The following is a 20,131-nucleotide window of genomic DNA, read 5'->3' on the forward strand; positions in this document are numbered from 1 at the left end:
TAGCCTAGCTAGCTAACTAGCTTCTCTTCCATGCTTGATGCAGTCCAAGACAGGTACTACATAATCATATTTGATGATAAATAACCTAGCTATGGCAGCTATTAGTCGACTATCGCGTGAGTTGGCTTGGTTGGTTGCTGTCTCTCGTCTCTCCCTCCCTGCTCCCCGTGTCACCTAGCAGTTAAAGGCATTGGGCCAGTAAACAAAAGGTTTGCTGGTTTGAATCCCTGAGCTGTCAAGGTAAACAAATATGCCGTTCTGCCCTTGGGCAAGACAGTTAACCCCCCCCCAACAACACCCACTCCCCAGGTGCCGATGACATGTATGTCGGTAAAGCAGCGCCCCGCACCTCTCTGATTCAGAGGTGTTGGGTTAAAATGTGGAAGACATTTCAGTTGAATGCGGTTGTGCAACTGACTAGGTTCTCTTTCCCCTCTCTCCATGTCGTTCACATTACGGCCCCTCCTCGACCTGCTAGAGTGGCACCTTTCTCTCTTTTGAAATAATAAATAACTTATGCATATCGGGTCCGGGTGGGAAAGCCCCAGCTAAATTTCGGAAACGGGTTCAACTTTTTTTGTACCCGTGAAGACCTCTAGGACAAGTACATCAGGATGAACGAACAACAAACCAACACCGAGGTAATATAGCGATCAACTTAAAAACAACATGAACAGGAGAACATTGGTTTGGGTAATATTGCCGTAATGTTGCGTCAGTCCTTCTAACTACAGCAGCTTGGTATCATGTAAGACATAGGGACTGGGTTGCCTTATCGTGACATCATCAGACTGTGCCACTAAGCATTTTTCTGTGCATCAAGGAGTTCACAGCAGTGGAAGCACTCTTTTTTTGTCATGGCTGGATGGCCTTGACTGTTGGAAGAAGTTACAGGTGCCTTATTATTGCAGACACGAAATGCTCAACTAAGGCAGTGTTCCAAACCATAAACGTGGACACATTACCTCTGCCCTTTCAGGACTGGCCTGGGTGAATCTTAAGGGCCGGAAAGGTGGACTGATAGTTCCACTGCATTAAACCTTGCAAGTTTTTTGGTTTCACCTATCCAGACCTTCCTTATCTGCGATGGTAAATGACTAAGAGGCAAGGAGACAAAGTTTGAGTTTGGAACATGGCCAAAGTGTCTACGGGACGGTTCACAGACAGACACTGTGTTGTGTTCTAATCAAGACACGGTGTTCTAATCAAGACACGGTGTTCTAATCAAGACACGGTGTTCTAATCAAGACACGGTGTTCTAATCAAGACACGGTGTTCTAATCAAGACACGGTGTTCTAATCAAGACACGGTGTTCTAATCAAGACAAGGTGTTCTAATCAAGACACGGTGTTCTAATCAAGACACGGTGATCTAATCAAGACACGGTGTTCTAATCAAGACAAGGTGTTCTAATCAAGACACGGTGTTCTTAACACACCGATCACAACTACTTGGCAAAACATTCTCTCTTGAGTTTTAGACATAAAGACACAAACAAATAAACAGTCACACAAGTCCAAATTGCTACAGTACAAAGACTGGATAAAGATCAGCCTGCAAGCCCACTACATGGTAGGAGTGGTCTGCTAGGTGTCTGATAGTTTTACCGTGTTGGTCTGTGCTTAAATTTCAACTCATTTGAAGTCAGATTAAGCCTTCTAATTCATTTTAAGATTGAAACTATAAAGATTGAAACTATAAAAAGTTATTGGGTTTATTGTGGTCTGATGTAGCTCAGTTGGTAGAGCATGGCATTTGCAGCAGCAGGATAGTGGGTTCGATTGCCTGGACCACCCATACATTCTTTAAGTTGCTTTGGATAAAAGTGCCTACTTAAATGGCATATATTATGATTATATAGTGAACAAAAGTATAAAACGCAACCATTTCAAAGATGTTGGTTAGTTACAGTTCATATGAGGAAATCAGTCAATTGAAATAAATTCATTTGGCCCTAATCTATGGATTTCACATGACTGAGAATACAGATATGCATCTGTTGGTCACAGATACCTTAAAATAAAATATGGGCCTTACAACGAGCCTCAGGATCTCGTTATGGTATTTCTGTGCATTCAAATCACCGTCGATAAAATGCAATTGTGTTCATTGTCTATAACTCATGCCTGCCCGTACCATAACCCCACCACCACCATGGGGCACTCTGTTCACAACATTGACGTCAACAAACCGCTCGCCCACACAACGCCATTCACATGGTCTGCGGTTGGGAGGCCGGTTGGACGTACTGCCAAAGTGTTGGAGGCGGCTTATGGTAGAGAAGTAAACTTTTTGTGCGTATGGAACATTTCTGTGATCTTTTATTTCAGCTCACGTTACCAACACTTTACATGTTGCGTTTTATATTTTTGTTCAGTGTACAGTATATTAATGTTCAGTTCGCCAAAAAACGTCATTTGAATCATAACACACGGAAAAGCAGACAGCGTGCATCAGGATAAGACAGTATAGAAAATAAGTCGAAAACTATCACATATCACTATACAGTTTGCTCTAGGTTATACACTTTATTGTCTGAGACTAACGTCCAGTTGATGTCACTGACAAACATGAGTGAACTCGATTCAGGGAAAGCATAACATACATGGCTTTAATAACTGACAAAATATATATATTTTTTATATCTCAAGAATGGAATGTTTTCAAAATGTCCCCCTTTTCAAACAACCGGTTCAAAACCCAAAATATATTAAAAACAGAGCACTAAAAACTAAAAATACCAACTTCTAGCACATATTCGCTGCAAATATATAAACTGAACTATTCATGTATGTAACTGTTTGTGTGCATAAAAAAAATCTGTTAACTCCTCTCCTTAATAGTATAAATCAAGTAGAAATCTCTAAAATAGAAAAAAAAAGGAGTCGACTTAAAAGTAGACCAGCTGCATTTTTTTCTCTCCTTCCCCTCTCTTGCATTCGTTCTCTCTATGGGCTTTGTGAACTTTGTCCTCTGCTAAAACACAGTAGAGCCTGGGAGGGCGGGCGGCGCAGCAGAAAGATGCTGACCTCGCTAAAACAAGCCCCTGTCCAATCCGAGGAGCTTAGCAAAGCTCACATACAGTAGGGGAGTGCTCCCCTGATTCATATGTCAGTAATAACACAAAATAAGTCAGCCTAGTTGGTCAATGGTGTATTGTGGCAGTGATATAACTGAATCGGGGAGACCAGCAGTGAAAAAGAGGATGTTTTTCCTTCAGTGTTGGGTATAGGGTAGGAACCAGCAGACACCATGGTCCCTTTAAGAGTATGGTTCCACTACCAGTATTCTAAGTCGACTTCTACTCATATTCGGTGGTAGAACGGGAGGCTCCTCATTGGAGGCTAGCCTCTAGGTTCTCAGTGGAGGCTAGCCTCCTGGTCCTCAGTGTGGAGGCTAGCCTCCTGATCCTCAGTGTGGAGGCTAGCCTCCTGGTCCTCAGTGTGGAGGCTAGCCCCCTGGTCCTAAGTGTGGAGGCTAGCCTCCTGCTCCTCAGAGGCTAGCCTCCTGGTACTCAGTGTGGAGGCTAGCCTCCTGGGGCTCAGTGTGGAGGCTAGCCCCCTGGTCCTCAGTGTGGAGGCTAGCCCCCTGGTCCTCAGTGTGGAGGCTAGCCCCCTGGTCCTCGGTGGAGGCTAACCCCCTGGTCCTCAGTGTGGAGGCTAGCCCCCTGGTCCTCAGTGGAGGCTAACCCCATGGTCCTCAGTGGAGGCTAGCCCCCTGATCCTCAGTGTGGAGGCTAGCCCCTTGGGCCTCAGTGTGGAGGCTAGCCCCCTGGTCCTCAGTGTGGAGGCTAGCCCCCTGGGCCTCAGTGTGGAGGCTAGCCCCCTGGGCCTCAGTGTGGAGGCTAACACCCTGGTCCTCAGTGGCGGCTGCTCAGGGGAGGACGGCTCATAATAATGTCTGGAATGGAGTCAATGGAATGGTACCAACCACATGGAAACCACCTATCCAGGTCTCAGTATACAGTAGGCAAGACTGCAGCCATGGCCCATCACACAGTCAAATGTACCCCAGGTCCACACTCAAATCCCCGTCTTCTTAAGGGGCGTGTCTGGCAAGTCATAAAAGAGGGATGGTAGCAGACTCCGTCCCCTCAAAGACAGATGACAAATCAAAAAAGTTCTGCTGTTGCTCCTAGCATCGGTCACCGCCTGCAATGGGATGAGAGATTTATTTTGATGTTCCATTATTTCAAAACAAATCCTAGTACATTCACAATTCCATCTATTTTACTTGGTGCTAGATGAAGGTAATTTGATACAGTTTAAATTGTGGATAGACACGAGTATATTAGGTTATTGGGCTGGACCAAGCAGCAACACACAGAATTGATTCTTAATTAGTAGAATCAGTGACTTATTCATTAGGCACCAAACAGAAGAAATCATACTGAAACAGGGACTACCTGGTTCCTTTTTATTTTCCTATTCAAAACGTTTAGTTACAGTGTGCCCTAATGAACATGACCCATGTGTTTGGCTGTTTGTCTGGAGCAAAATCCAGCATCGGCATCAGCACCAGTAGGGTTAGTTTGCACTAAATTCTCCTGAGATATCCTTTTAAAGGGATAGTTTGGCATGTGGGCACGACAGTGCTTTCAGAAAGTATTCACACCCCTTGACTTATTTCACATTGTGTTGTGTTAGCTCAGGAATTAAAAACAAACATAAAAAAAACATACCCAGAATAATAGTTTGTGTGGAGGTGCTGACTAACAGCGAATAAACTATAAACTATCAAAAATAAAGTAGCACACTCCATGTATAAACTCACAGCAATTTAATGGGTAATTACCAACGTTTCAGCATCACTGTGTCTTCCTCAGGGTGATGTCATGAATACGTGAACCAGGTTATGTAGACAAACAGTGCAATTAGTGTAACCAATGACAGTAGTGAGGGGTGTGTCATAATGATTAAGTTAATTAAAAATTAATTAGTGAAAACTGTTAAAAAAAATAGTATATTGCATATTAAATATATTCACGCTATTGTTATCCTATAGAAACATCATGGACCATTGTACATCATATTAGCATCAACATACATGATTGTTTCATTCAATTTCACATAATTTCGTGTTTAGTTTTTGTTACATGTAATATTGGTTCAACCTTAATATATAATGATCATCATCAACAGCGGGAACATATTAGGTGTACGCTAATAAGATGTCAAAATCTATTTTTTTTTGTACATGTATAACATAAATGAAAATGTGTTCATAAGGGCCTGAGATCAAAGTCAATATTCAGATCACCAGGGGTCAATGTTTTTAGAGAGGATATCCAGTAAGCCTCTCTTTGTAGTAGTAGGATCTCCATGTTACCTCCTCTCCTTGGTAGAGCAACATGCTCAACACCTGTGTATTTGAGGGAGGAGATGGGATGGTTAGCTTCAACAAAGTGAGCTGCTACTGGATAGTCAATGTTCTTACACCTGATTGAGCTGCGGTGGTCAGCTATGCATTGTTTTAATTGTCTTTTTGTTTGTCCTACGTAGGCTTTTCCACATGAACAGGTGATGAGATGGATTACTCCCTTGGTCTTGCATGAGATGATACCTCTCACAGGGATCTTTCGACCTGTATGTGGGTGTCTGAAGAAATACTTTTTTGTTGTTGGTGCAATTACACTGTGTGCATGAGCCACATTTGTAGTTCCCATTTGGGAAAGGTGTCTGAGTGGGCTCAGGGGGCAGGTCAGATCTCACCAAACTATTTCCAATATCGCGACTATGCTTATAGACCACCAGTGGGGGTTCCTTGAAGAGGTGTGCATTTTTTTTTTGTCTGATTGCAGAATATGCCAGTGATTTTTCAGGATTTCTGTCATTTTCTCTGAACCCTTGGTGTTCTTAGTGCAAAAGATAGTTGCGTTGTTTTTCTTCTTTGGTTTTAGTTTTTAGTAATTCCTCTCTTGGTTTTTGATATATTTTCATCATTGCAGCATCAAGAGTTGTGTTCTTGTAGCCTCTCATTTTGAATTGATCTGTCATTTTATTTAGCATTGCTGTCAAAATCTGACTGGTGGCCACAGATTCATTTAACAATACATAACTGGCTATATGGTAGACCATTGTTGAGGGGAAGGGGATGCATACTATCCGCACATAGCAGGGTATTGCGATCTGTGGGCTTTGTGTATAAATCTGTGTTTAATGCATCATTCTCTTTGATGATCCATCAGTCCTTTCTGGGTCTCTAAGAGATTTGTCCCCCTGGATTATACAATATTATATACAATTCTTAAATCTGTCAAGTTTATTCTTGAACATTGCTGAAGAACCATTTCCACGCCATATATTTTCAAGCATATTTAAGTCAAAACTGTAACTAGGCCACTCAGGAACATTCAACGTCGTCTTGGTAGATTTGTCCTTGTGTTTTAGGTTATTGTCCTGCTGAAAGGTGAATTTATCTCCCAGTGCCTGCTGGAAAGCATACTGAACCAGGTTTTCTTCTAGGATTTTGCTGTATAACTTTTCTTTTTATCCCACAAAAAAAACTCCCTAATCCTTGCCTAATACTTGGGGCGGCAAGGTAGCCTAGTGGTCAGAGCGTTGGACTAGTAACCGAAAGGTTGCAAGTTCTTATCCCTGAGCTGACAAGGTACAAATATGTCATTCTGCCCCTGAACAGGCACTGTTCCTAAGAATTTGTTCTTAACTGACTTGCTTAGTTAAAAAAAATATATAAAAAAAATACCCATAACATGATGCAGCCACCACCATGCTTGAAGAGTGGTATTCAGCGATGTGTTGGATTTGCCACAAACATTTGGGACAAAAAGTTCATTTATTTATTTTGGAAAAATATTATTCTGTATAGGCTTCCTTCTTTTTAAAACAATCTTTATTTAACTAGGCAAGTCAGTTAAGAAAAATTCTTATTTTACAATGACGGTCTACCCCGGCCAAAACCTCCCCTAACCTGGACGATGCTGTGCCAATTGTGCGCCGCCCTATGGGACTCCCGATCAGGCTGGTTGTGATATTGTGGAATGACTACAATGTTGTTGATCCATCCTCAAGTTCTCTCATAACACAACCATTAAACTCTGTAACTGTTTTAAAATCACCATTGGGCTCCATTGGTGAAATCCCTGAGCAGTTTCCTTCCTCTCTGGCAACTGAGTTAAGAAGGACGTCTGTATCTTTGTAATGACTGGCCATATTGATACACCATCTCAAGCCTAATTAATAACTTCACCATGCTCAAAGGGACATTCAGCATCTACTTTTTATAGATTCTTTTTTTTACACATCAACCAATCAGTGCCCTTCTTTGCAAGGCATTTAAAAACCTCTGGTCTTTGTGGTTGAATCTGTGCTTGAAATTCACTACTTGATTACAGATAATTTTATGTGTGGGGTACAGAGATGGAGTAATCATTCAAAAACCATGTTAACCACTTTTATTTAACACAGAACTTACTATGCGATTTGTTATATTTTTACTCCTGAACGTATTTAGGCTTGACATAACAAAGTTGGTGAATACTTCTTCGGAACTTTCGGATGATAATTTAAAAAACATTCTGCAAACAAAATTCCACTTTTAAATGACGGGGTATTGTGTGTAGATCAATGACATAACATCTAAATTCTGTAACAAAACAAAAGGTGGAAAAAGTAACAGGGTGTGAATACTTCCGGAAGGGACTGCATCTATTTTTCCCAAAGATTAAGTCATGGACCCATTTTTATGTCTTTGCATCCAGGTAGTTTGGCAAAACAAATGCTATCTAGTATTAGCCCAAACGCTGGAAGTCTTTGGGATCAGCTATTTTTTTGATTGAACCTTTATTTAACTAGGCAAGTTAATTAAGAACAAATTCTTATTTTCAATGACAGCCTAGGAACAGTGGGTTAAGTGCCTTGTTCAGGGGCAGAATGACAGATTTGTACCTTGTCAGCTCGGGGATTTGATCTTGCAACCTTGCGGTTAGTAGTCCAACACCCTAACCACTAGGCTACGCTGCTGCCCCAGCTAGCACGTATATAAAGGGCTTTGTTGCCAAAATCTCAAACTATCCCTTTAAGTTCTCCAGAATTCTATGTTACCTTTGCGTGACAGAGCTGTAGGAGTCCAGGAGCTGAGTGCTGGCCACTTCCAGGTTCCAGTTGTACATCTCCAGCATCTTGAGACACTCCAGCCTGGTCTTCAGGCCAAGACAGAACAGCTGCTCAACCTAGACAACAACAGGATCAGTTACAACTCACCCTTACTACTCATCATCTCTGAAAACATTGTATTATTCATGTATCCGTCATCAGATATTTCAAAATCAGCAAATGTTTTGATGGGTTGACTTCTGTAAAAAGGACTTATCCCCGTTTGTAAGCTAGAAAGGATTTATTTCCACAACTACAGAAGGAAAAATAAAGAAAGTCGCACACCATATGCTGCCAATGATTATAGATCACTGGGAATTTTTACAGTTGAAGTTGGAAGTTAACATACACGTAGGAGTCATTAAAACTAGTTTTTCAACCACTCCACAAATTTATTTTTGTGATTAGGACATCTACTTTGTGCATGACACAAGTAATTTTTCCAACAATTGTTTACAGACAGATTATTTCACTGTATCACAATTCCAGTGGGCCAGAAGTTTACATACACTAAGTTGACTGTGCCTTTAAACAGCTTGGAAAATTTCAGAAAATTAAGTCATGGCTTTAGAAGCTTCTGATAGGCTAATTGACATCATTTGAGGTACTTGGAGGTGTACCTGTGAATGTATTTCAAGGCCTACCTTCAAACTCAGTGCCTCGTTACATAATGGGAAAATCTAAAGAAATCAGCCAAGACCTCAGAAAAAAAATCATAGACCTCCACAAATCTGGTTCATCCTTGGGAGCAATTTCCAAAACACCTAAAAGGTACCACGTTTATCTGTACAAACAATAGTACGCAAGTATAAACACCATGGGAGCACACAGCCGTTATACCGCTCAGGAAGGAGACGCATTCTTTCTCCTAGAGATGAACGTACTTTGGTGCGACAAATGCAAATCAATCCCAGAACAACAGCAAACGACCTTGTGAAGATGCTGGAGGTAACAGGTACAAAAGTATCTATATCCACAGTAAAACGAGTCCTATATCGACATAACCTGAAAGGCCGCTCAGCAAGGAAGAAGCCACTGCTCCAAAACTGCCATAAAAAAAACACACTACAGTTTGCAACTGCACATGGGGACAAAGATCATACTTTTTGGAGAAATGTCCTCTAGTCTGATGAAACAAAAAAAGAACTGTTTGGCCATAATGACCATCGTTACGTTTGGAAGAAAAAGGGGGATGCTTGCAAGCTGAAGAACACCATCCCAACCGTGAACCGGGAAGCTTGTGGAAGGCTACCCAAAACAATTGACCTAAGTTAAACAATTTAAAGGCAATGCTACCAAATACTAATTGAGTGTATGTAAACTTCTGACCCACTGGGAATATGAATAAATAAATAAAAGCTGAAATAAATTACTCTCTTTAAGATTATTCTGAAATTTCACATTCTTAAAATAAAATGGTGATCTTAACTGACCTAAAACAGGCAATTTTTACTTGGATTAAATGTCAGGAATTGTGAAAAACTGAGTTTAAATGTATTTGGCTAAGGTGTATGTAATCTTTCAACTTTAACTGTACATCACGGGGAGTTTATATAGTGCTGTGATTAGAAATGTTGTAATTGTAGGTTCCAGCAACTATGGTAGATGAGTAACCAGGCCAACGTAGTACAGCTCTGATTGGATCCATAGTGTGACAAGGTAATAGTGCACTACCACCAAGGGCCCCTACCTTGAGGTAGTGCACAGCTTTCTGCACGTTCCAGTTGTGGTTCTGGAGGGCTGTCTGACACTCCTCTACAGTCACACCATGTACCGCCTCCTGCACCTGTGGATGCCACACAAACAACCAATCATATCAATGCTTCTGCTACACTGACCAATCAGCTCTGCAGTCCTCTACAAAATCAACCAATCAGGTCAATACTGCTGCTACACTGACCAATCAGCTCGGCAGTCCTCTACTGTCAATCAAAACCACATACACAACACTTTAAAAAATAATAATGATTCAACTATACTCAGACACTAACACTTCAGTGGCATGCTCATTATGTTGGTTCTACAAGTCTAACACATTGTGGAAAATAATAGGTGTTGAGTGTCTATCAGTCTTTTTCAGTGAGTGAGTGGCTTCAAATTGCATTCTCTGGACTTGTACACTCTACCTCATGGATGTGAAAGGAATGGACTGGTCTGAGCAATATAGTGGACACTCCCTGCAGCCGTCCCTGCACCAATCTAATGCTTTTAAATGCATAGAGGAGTGAATGAGCGCACACTTTTCAAAAAGGGTACAGAATTTAAATGCAGCGAGCGTGTGAGTGCTTTAATGAGTGTGAGTGAGTGCTTTAATGAATGAGTGCTTTAATGAGTGAGTGAGTGCTTAATGAGCGAGCGTGTGAGTGCTTTAATGAGTGAGTGAGTGCTTTAATGAGCAAGCGTGTGAGTGCTTTAATGAGTGAGTGCTTTAATGAGTGAGTGAGTGAGTGCTTAATGAGCGAGCGTGAGTGCTTTAATGAGTGAGTGCTTTAATGAGCGAGCATGTGAATGCTTTAATGAGTGAGTGATTGCTTTAATGAGCGAGCGTGTGAGTGCTTTAATGAGTGAGTGCTTTAATGAGTGAGTGAGTGAGTGCTTAATGAGCGATTGTGTGAGTGTTTTAATGAATGAGTGCTTTAATGAGTGAATGAGTGCTTTAATGAGCGAGCGTGTGAGTGCTTTAATGAGTGAGTGAGTGAGTGAGTGAGTGACTGTCTGTCTGACTGCCTGTCTGACTGCCTGTCTGTCTGACTGTCTGACTGCCTGCTTTAATGAATGACTGCCTGTCTGTCTGACTGCCTGCTTTAATGCTGCCTCCTTATTGAACCTTTTCCAAGACCCTTTTCTCAGTCCATCCATCTTCCCAAGTGCTCTCGGTGCACAAATGACATTACGTTGTTATACATCAAATAGAATTTGGTTACAGTTTGAAACATTGAATTTGGATTTAGTTAGGAAGTAATCAATCCACCAGTAAGGAGAAGATGTCTATAAGCAAAAGCAGACAAACAGTTCCTCAGCAGGAGTTGATGTTATGGAAAGACTGGTCAGGAATTGCCCTCTGTTGCCCCCTCCTGTTCAATGATGGCACGTGAAACACCAAAACACTGTCTCCAAAGCAAAACAAAAACCCTACTCCAAGGATCATCAACGACATTCAGCTGCGGGGCAAATATCAAATCAAATCAAATCAAATGTATTTATATAGCCCTTCGTACATCAGCTGATATCTCAAAGTGCTGTACAGAAACCCAGCCTAAAACCCCAAACAGCAAGCAATGCAGGTGTAGAAGCACGGTGGCTAGGAAAAACTCCCTACAAATATGTCTTGAGCGTCTGGTCGGCGGACCGGAACATAATTACAAATCATTTGTAGAGCACAAATTGACCACAAGAAGCCCAAACAGACATAATATTTGACTAAAACATAATCATTTCAAACCTTGCTTCCATTTTGTATACGATCACATCTACTATGCGTGGGAATACTTGGGAACAGATTTCCTGGTGTTTTTAGACGGTTATGTCCAACAAATTATAATCATCATTTTGCTCAGAAAACTTGGCAATACTAATAAAACCACTGGCCACCAGTTGGGGAATCCTATCATATTCCCTATATAGGGCACTACTTTTAACTACAGTCTATGGGGCTCTGGTTAAAAGTAGTGCACTATATAGGGAATATTGGACTGGTCCCCCAACAAGTCAGCTTCCAGTTCAATCTAGGTGTTGATTGAATCTGATCCCACAGACCAATATTTAGAAGTGTTATGCCCATAGCTTATGTTAAGACAACGCCAATGATATGGGTTGGGACAACACTTTACTATATTATACAACTCCAATGATATGGGTTGGGACAACACTTTACTATATTATACAACTCCAATGACATGGGTTGGGACAACACTTTACTATATTATACAACTCCAATGACATGGGTTGGGACAACACTTTACTATATTATACAACTCCAATGATATGGGTTGGGACAACACTTTACTATATTATACAACTCCAATGATATGGGTTGGGACAACACTTTACTATATTATACAACTCCAATGACATGGGTTGGGACAACACTTTACTATATTATACAACTCCAATGATATGGGTTGGGACAACACTTTACTATATTATACAACTCTAATGACATGGGTTGGGACAACACTTTACTATATTATACAACTCCAATGACATGGGTTGGGACAACACTTTACTATATTATACAACTCCAATGACATGGGTTGGGACAACACTTTACTATATTATACAACTCCAATGACATGGGTTGGGACAACACTTTACTATATTATACAACTCTAATGACATGGGTTGGGACAACACTTTACTATATTATACAACTCCAATGACATGGGTTGGGACAACACTTTACTATATTATACAACTCCAATGACATGGGTTGGGACAACACTTTACTATATTATACAACTCCAATGACATGGGTTGGGACAACACTTTACTATATTATACAACTCCAATGATATGGGTTGGGACAACACTTTACTATATTATACAACTCCAATGATATGGGTTGGGACAACACTTTACTATATTATACAACTCCAATGACATGGGTTGGGGCAACACTTTACTATATTATACAACTCCAATGATATGGGTTGGGACAACACTTTACTATATTATACAACTCCAATGATATGGGTTGGGACAACACTTTACTATATTATACAACTCCAATGACATGGGTTGGGACAACACTTTACTATATTATACAACTCCAATGACATGGGTTGGGACAACACTTTACTATATTATACAACTCCAATGATATGGGTTGGGACAACACTTTACTATATTATACAACTCCAATGACATGGGTTGGGACAACACTTTACTATATTATACAACTCTAATGACATGGGTTGGGACAACACTTTACTATATTATACAACTCCAATGATATGGGTTGGGACAACACTTTACTATATTATACAACTCCAATGACATGGGTTGGGACAACACTTTACTATATTATACAACTCCAATGATATGGGTTGGGACAACACTTTACTATATTATACAACTCCAATGATATGGGTTGGGACAACACTTTACTATATTATACAACTCCAATGACATGGGTTGGGACAACACTTTACTATATTATACAACTCCAATGATATGGGTTGGGACAACACTTTACTATATTATACAACTCCAATGACATGGGTTGGGACAACACTTTACTATATTATACAACTCCAATGACATGGGTTGGGACAACACTTTACTATATTATACAACTCCAATGACATGGGTTGGGACAACACTTTACTATATTATACAACTCCAATGACATGGGTTGGGACAACACTTTACTATATTATACAACTCCAATGACATGGGTTGGGACAACACTTTACTATATTATACAACTCCAATGACATGGGTTGGGACAACACTTTACTATATTATACAACTCCAATGACATGGGTTGGGACAACACTTTACTATATTATACAACTCCAATGACATGGGTTGGGACAACACTTTACTATATTATACAACTCCAATGATATGGGTTGGGACAACACTTTACTATATTATACAACTCCAATGACATGGGTTGGGACAACACTTTACTATATTATACAACTCCAATGACATGGGTTGGGACAACACTTTACTATATTATACAACTCCAATGACATGGGTTGGGACAACACTTTACTATATTATACAACTCCAATGACATGGGTTGGGACAACACTTTACTATATTATACAACTCCAATGACATGGGTTGGGACAACACTTTACTATATTATACAACTCCAATGACATGGGTTGGGACAACACTTTACTATATTATACAACTCCAATGACATGGGTTGGGACAACACTTTACTATATTATACAACTCCAATGACATGGGTTGGGACAACACTTTACTATATTATACAACTCCAATGACATGGGTTGGGACAACACTTTACTATATTATACAACTCCAATGATATGGGTTGGGACAACACTTTACTATATTATACAACTCCAATGATATGGGTTGGGACAACACTTTACTATATTATACAACTCCAATGACATGGGTTGGGACAACACTTTACTATATTATACAACTCCAATGATATGGGTTGGGACAACACTTTACTATATTATACAACTCCAATGACATGGGTTGGGACAACACTTTACTATATTATACAACTCCAATGATATGGGTTGGGACAACACTTTACTATATTATACAACTCCAATGATATGGGTTGGGACAACACTTTACTATATTATACAACTCCAATGATATGGGTTGGGACAACACTTTACTATATTATACAACTCCAATGATATGGGTTGGGACAACACTTTACTATATTATACAACTCCAATGACATGGGTTGGGACAACACTTTACTATATTATACAACTCCAATGACATGGGTTGGGACAAACACTTTACTATATTATACAACTCCAATGATATGGGTTGGGACAACACTTTACTATATTATACAACTCCAATGACATGGGTTGGGACAACACTTTACTATATTATACAACTCCAATGACATGGGTTGGGACAACACTTTACTATATTATACAACTCCAATGACATGGGTTGGGACAACACTTTACTATATTATACAACTCCAATGATATGGGTTGGGACAACACTTTACTATATTATACAACTCCAATGATATGGGTTGGGACAACACTTTACTATATTATACAACTCCAATGACATGGGTTGGGACAACACTTTACTATATTATACAACTCCAATGACATGGGTTGGGACAACACTTTACTATATTATACAACTCCAATGACATGGGTTGGGACAACACTTTACTATATTATACAACTCTAATTTCATTCCACAGTGCAATGTAATCTTATTAAATAGATCTTTGATGGATACTTGATTGGTTGAGAGAGTGTTGATTTAGATCGATTGGTTAGATAGTTTTGCGCAGGGTTGTCTGTGGACCGAATCCCAGTACTTTAATCCTCTCGGGACTTGGGAAGTTTGATTTGGCAGCAAAATGATAAACGAACCAGGTAAAGAATAACTGGTGTGTGTATCCTCTTACTCTGCCAAAGTTGATTTATTGTAACTCGATTTCTAGCTTCTTTTAATACTTTTGTATCATTTATCTTGTTTTCTGAATCAGTAGTTGTGCTCTTTGTCTCCATATCCAACATACTGTAATGCCATACTGTAGCATCATTACTCATACCTCATCACTCATAACTCATTTCTGTTTTGGTAGGCCTGTGTGTTTCTGTTTTGGTAGGCCTGTGTGTTTCTGTTTTGGTAGGCCTGTGTGTTTCTGTTTTGGTAGGCCTGTGTGTTTCTGTTTTGGTAGGCCTGTGTGTTTCTGTTTTGGTAGGCCTGTGTGTTTCTGTTTTGGTAGGCCTGTGTGTTTCTGTTTTGGTAGGCCTGTGTGTTTCTGTTTTGGTAGGCCTGTGTGTTTTCTGTTTTGGTAGGCCTGTGTGTTTCTGTTTTGGTAGACCTGTGTGTTTCTGTTTTGGTAGGCCTGTGTGTTTCTGTTTTGGTAGGCCTGTGTGTTTCTGTTTGGTAGGCCTGTGTGTTTCTGTTTGGTAGACCTGTGTGTTTCTGTTTTGGTAGGCCTGTGTGTTTCTGTTTTGGTAGGCCTGTGTGTTTCTGTTTTGGTAGACCTGTGTGTTTCTGTTTTGGTAGGCCTGTGTGTTTCTGTTTTGGTAGGCCTGTGTGTTTCTGTTTTGGTAGACCTGTGTGTTTCTGTTTTGGTAGGCCTGTGTGTTTCTGTTTTGGTAGACCTGTGTGTTTCTGTTTTGGTAGGCCTGTGTGTTTCTGTTTGGTAGGCCTGTGTGTTTCTGTTTTGGTAGGCCTGTGTGTTTCTGTTTTGGTAGGCCTGTGTGTTTCTGTTTTGGTAGGCCTGTGTGTTTCTGTTTTGGTAGGCCTGTGTGTTTCTGTTTTGGTAGGGCCTGCGTGTTTCTGTTTTGGTAGGCCTGTGTGTTTCTGTTTTGGTAGGCCTGCGTGTTTCTGTTTTGGTAGGCCTGTGTGTTTCTGTTTTGGTAGGCCTGTGTTGTTTCTGTTTTGGTAGACCTGTGTGTTTTCTGTTTTGGTAGGCCTGTGTGTTTCTGTTTTGGTAGGCCTGGTGTTTTTGTTTTGGTAGGCCTGTGTGTTTCTGTTTTGGTAGGCCTGTGTGTTTCTGTTTTGGTAGGCCTGTGTGTTTCTGTTTTGGTAGGCCTGTGTGTTTCTGTTTTGGTAGGCCTGTGTGTTTCTGTTTTGGGTAGGCCTGTGTGTTTCTGTTTTGGTAGGCCTGTGTGTTTCTGTTTTGGTAGGCCTGTTGTGTTTCTGTTTTGGTAGGCCTGTGTGTTTCTGTTTTGGTAGGCCTGTGTGTTTCTGTTTGGTAGGCCTGTGTGTTTCTGTTTTGGTAGACCTGTGTGTTTTCTGTTTTGGTAGGCCTGTGCTGTTTTGGTAGGCCTGTGTGTTTCTGTTTGGTAGGCCTGTGTGTTTCTGTTTTGGTAGGCCTGTGTGTTTCTGTTTTGGTAGGCCTGTGTGTTTCTGTTTTGGTAGGCCTGTGTGTTTCTGTTTTGGTAGGCCTGTGTGTTTCTGTTTTGGTAGGCCTGTGTGTTTCTGTTTTGGTAGCCTGTGTGTTTCTGTTTTGGTAGGCCTGTGTGTTTCTGTTTTGGTAGGCCTGTGTGGTTCTGTTTTGGTAGGCCTGTGTGTTTCTGTTTTGGTAGGCCTGTGTGTTTCTGTTTTGGTAGGCCTGTGTGTTTCTGTTTTGGTAGGCCTGTGTGTTTCTGTTTTGGTAGGCCTGTGTGTTTCTGTTTTGGTAGGCCTGTGTGTTTCTGTTTGGTAGACCTGTGTGTTTCTGTTTTGGTAGACCTGTGTGTTTCTGTTTTGGGTAGACCTGTGTGTTTCTGTTTTGGTAGACCTGTGTGTTTCTGTTTTGGGTAGGCCTGTGTGTTTCTGTTTTGGTAGGCCTGTGTGTTTCTGTTTTGGTAGGCCTGTGTGTTTCTGTTTTGGTAGGCCTGTGTGTTTCTGTTTTGGTAGACCTGTGTGTTTCTGTTTTGGTAGACCTGTGTGTTTCTGTTTTGGTAGACCTGTGTGTTTCTGTTTTGGTAGACCTGTGTGTTTCTGTTTTGGTAGACCTGTGTGTTTCTGTTTTGGTAGGCCTGTGTGTTTCTGTTTTGGTAGGACTGTGTGTTTCTGTTTTGGTAGGCCTGTGTGTTTCTGTTTGGTAGACCTGTGTGTTTTTGTCAAATAGACTAAGTCCTTTCCAGTTATCACCTGATTACAGATTATAAAAAGCAAATCTGACTGGCGCTTTCGGTACTACACACCATCTTGACCTGGTCTGTTGTGATTCCACCCGCTGCCCTGCTGGCTGACCCCTCAGAGCTGACCCTAGGCAGGCTGATGGAGGCCTTAATGCCCGGCCGGCAGCCCAGACTGCTGTTGTTGTTGGAGAAGTTGGCCTTGATATCTCCTCCTTTACTCTGCTGCTGCTGGTTCACCACCATGGGCCTGACCGTGGCCGTGTTGGCCTGCTGCCTCTCCTCACAGATCCCACCGCCGCCACCGGTCGGCACGTTTCCTGCTTCCCTGAAGAAGCGGTCGTAGCGGTCCAGGTAAGGAGGCCTCTCGGGCAGGAGGTAGTAATGCGTGTTGCTGACTTTGCGACCGTCGCGGACAATGGGCAGGATGCATGGCCCCTTGGCCATGTCCTTACCCTGGGCTTGTGCTTGGATGACCTTGAGCGCGGCGTATTTTGGGTCCGAGGCAAAGCTGTGCGTAGTGGGCATGATCATCCCCGGGGACGTGGAGAGGTAGGATCCGTATGTGGCCGGAGGAGGGGCGCTGGGGCAAACCATTGTCCTCTGCTGGGGGGAGCCCACCTGGAGCCCCATGGGACTGGGGGTGCGTGAGCCTGGCTGGGACAGTGGGTTCCGTGGGGGGATCTGAGGGGGCCGGTCCTGGACTTCCTCTGAAGGTGGAGTCGGGGACAGGGAGAGGTCACTGGACCAGCGGGTGTAGTCCCCTCGTTTGACGGGGCGAGGCGGGATGGGAATGCGGGGAGGGATCTGGGGCTTGTCCTCGGAGAAGGACAGGACGATATGGCGGTGCACGTCTATGGACTGGAGGCCTGAGCTCGGTGACGGAGAGGGGGGCTGGGGAACTCCTCCTGTGGGCACATTGAGCCTCCTCATGCACTCCTGCTGGAGCTCCTGAAAGATCTCTGCTGACTGGGAGAAGGATGTGTAGGCCTGGTCCTGCTGGGAGGGTAAGAAGAGGTTGTCCCCCAGGGGTTTCCCCTCCTCCCCAGCCGGGATGGCCTCCGTGGGGCTGTGGCTCTCACCCATCCCCCCCTGCTGTCGCTGCTCCAAGCTGTTGATGGAGCTCACCTCCATGTCCTCCTCGTCCTGCGCCACGTCATCGTACGCAGGAGGTGGAGGTAAGGGGCGGGCGTCCCAGTCCACCACTGGCGTGGGGTGTAAAGGGCAAGGCAGCGAGCACCATGGGCTCTGAGGAGGAGTCCTGTCCAGAATAGACTCCGCCTCCAGGGCCAGCTTGACCAATGAGGGCAACTGTAGCTCCGCCACTGGGGAGGGAGAGGGTGTGGCCGGGGGAAACTCCTGCTCAAAGTCGATGAGCGACACCTTGCTGGGGGTGTGGCCTGAACCCGTAGTCCGTTCCCCCTGTTTGGAGGCGGAGACCCAGGCGGCGGGTTTGAGCTTGAGGATGGAACTTGCTTTCCGTAGCGACAGCCTCTTGAGGCCTGAGGCGGTCAGCTCCTCGTCCTCAGTCACTGAGTCGTAGCATGGCTCTGGACAAATAAACAGACAAACAAACACAACGTAATGACTTTGGCAACAATAGCCTAACCCAACTCTGTAACCTCTCATTACTCATGTAGCAGTGTAGTCCATCCCCAAGGTCCCAGCTGTCTACATTGAGTGCTCAACCTTGAGTGCTGCCTTTGATGTAAGGTTTATTTATGTGCATAATTTATGTGCATAATGTCCCTGAAATGAGTAGGTAATATTCCTTAGTGTGTCCATCTGTAATGTGTGTATGAATGGAAACAAACACAATCCTACAGAGAACATTAACTCTTTAAAGATGTTTAGGAGGAAATCATAAACATTAAAAAGCACCGTAATGATAAACATTAAAAACAACCGTAATCATAAACATTAAAAAACAACTGTAATCATAACCATTAAAAACTACAGTAACAACTTGTCTTTTAACCCACTCAATGCACAGCAACCCAGACTGCCCCGTTTGTGGGAGAGAGGGAGAGTAACGACAAGGAGGAAGAAAAGAAATGGAGACACTGAGAAGAGAAAGAGAGATAAGAGGACTAGAGCTAGGAAAGAGCAGAGAAGAAGGTGGGAGCTGGGGGGAGAGACAACACTGGCAGGGGGAGAGACAACACTGGCAGGGAGGAGAGACAACACTGGCTGAGGGGAGAGACACCACTGGCAGGGGGAGAGACAACACTGGCAGGGGGAGAGACACCACTGGCAGGGAGAGAGACAACACTGGCAGGGGGAGAGACAACACTGGCAGGGAGGAGAGACAACACTGGCTGAGGGGAGAGACACCACTGGCAGGGGGAGAGACAACACTGGCAGGGGGAGAGACACCACTGGCAGGGGGAGAGACAACACTGGCAGGGAGGAGAGACAACACTGGCTGGGGGGAGAGACAACACTGGCTGGGGGGAGAGACAACACTGGCAGGGGGAGAGACAACACTGGCTGGGGGAGAGACACCACTGGCAGGGGGAGAGACAACACTGGCAGGGGGAGAGACAACACTGGCAGGGAGGAGAGACAACACTGGCTGAGGGGAGAGACACCACTGGCAGGGGGAGAGACAACACTGGCAGGGGGAGAGACAACACTGGCAGGGGGAGAGACACCACTGGCAGGGGGAGAGACAACACTGGCAGGGAGGAGAGACAACACTGGCTGAGGGGAGAGACACCACTGGCAGGGGG

General features: G+C 42.9%; 1 protein-coding gene across 2 annotated transcripts in view; it reads right to left on the bottom strand.

The window, feature by feature from the left end:
• Positions 1 to 2,504: 2,504 nt before the first annotated feature.
• Positions 2,505 to 20,131, bottom strand: part of LOC109871850 (activated CDC42 kinase 1) — a 106,646-nt gene continuing 89,019 nt past the window's right edge. For both annotated transcript variants that reach the window (XM_031806797.1, XM_031806796.1), the window contains 4 exons: positions 17,466 to 18,949; positions 9,806 to 9,901; positions 8,065 to 8,192; positions 2,505 to 4,152 (listed from right to left, as the gene is read on the bottom strand). In XM_031806797.1, coding sequence (XP_031662657.1) covers positions 4,146 to 4,152; positions 8,065 to 8,192; positions 9,806 to 9,901; positions 17,466 to 18,949 — 1,715 coding nt within the window. In that variant the 3' untranslated portion in view covers positions 2,505 to 4,145. The remainder of the gene's footprint in view (positions 4,153 to 8,064; positions 8,193 to 9,805; positions 9,902 to 17,465; positions 18,950 to 20,131) is intronic.

The sequence above is a fragment of the Oncorhynchus kisutch genome, linkage group LG27 (genome assembly GCF_002021735.2).
Source record: "Oncorhynchus kisutch isolate 150728-3 linkage group LG27, Okis_V2, whole genome shotgun sequence".
Classification (NCBI taxonomy): Eukaryota; Metazoa; Chordata; class Actinopteri; order Salmoniformes; family Salmonidae; genus Oncorhynchus; species Oncorhynchus kisutch.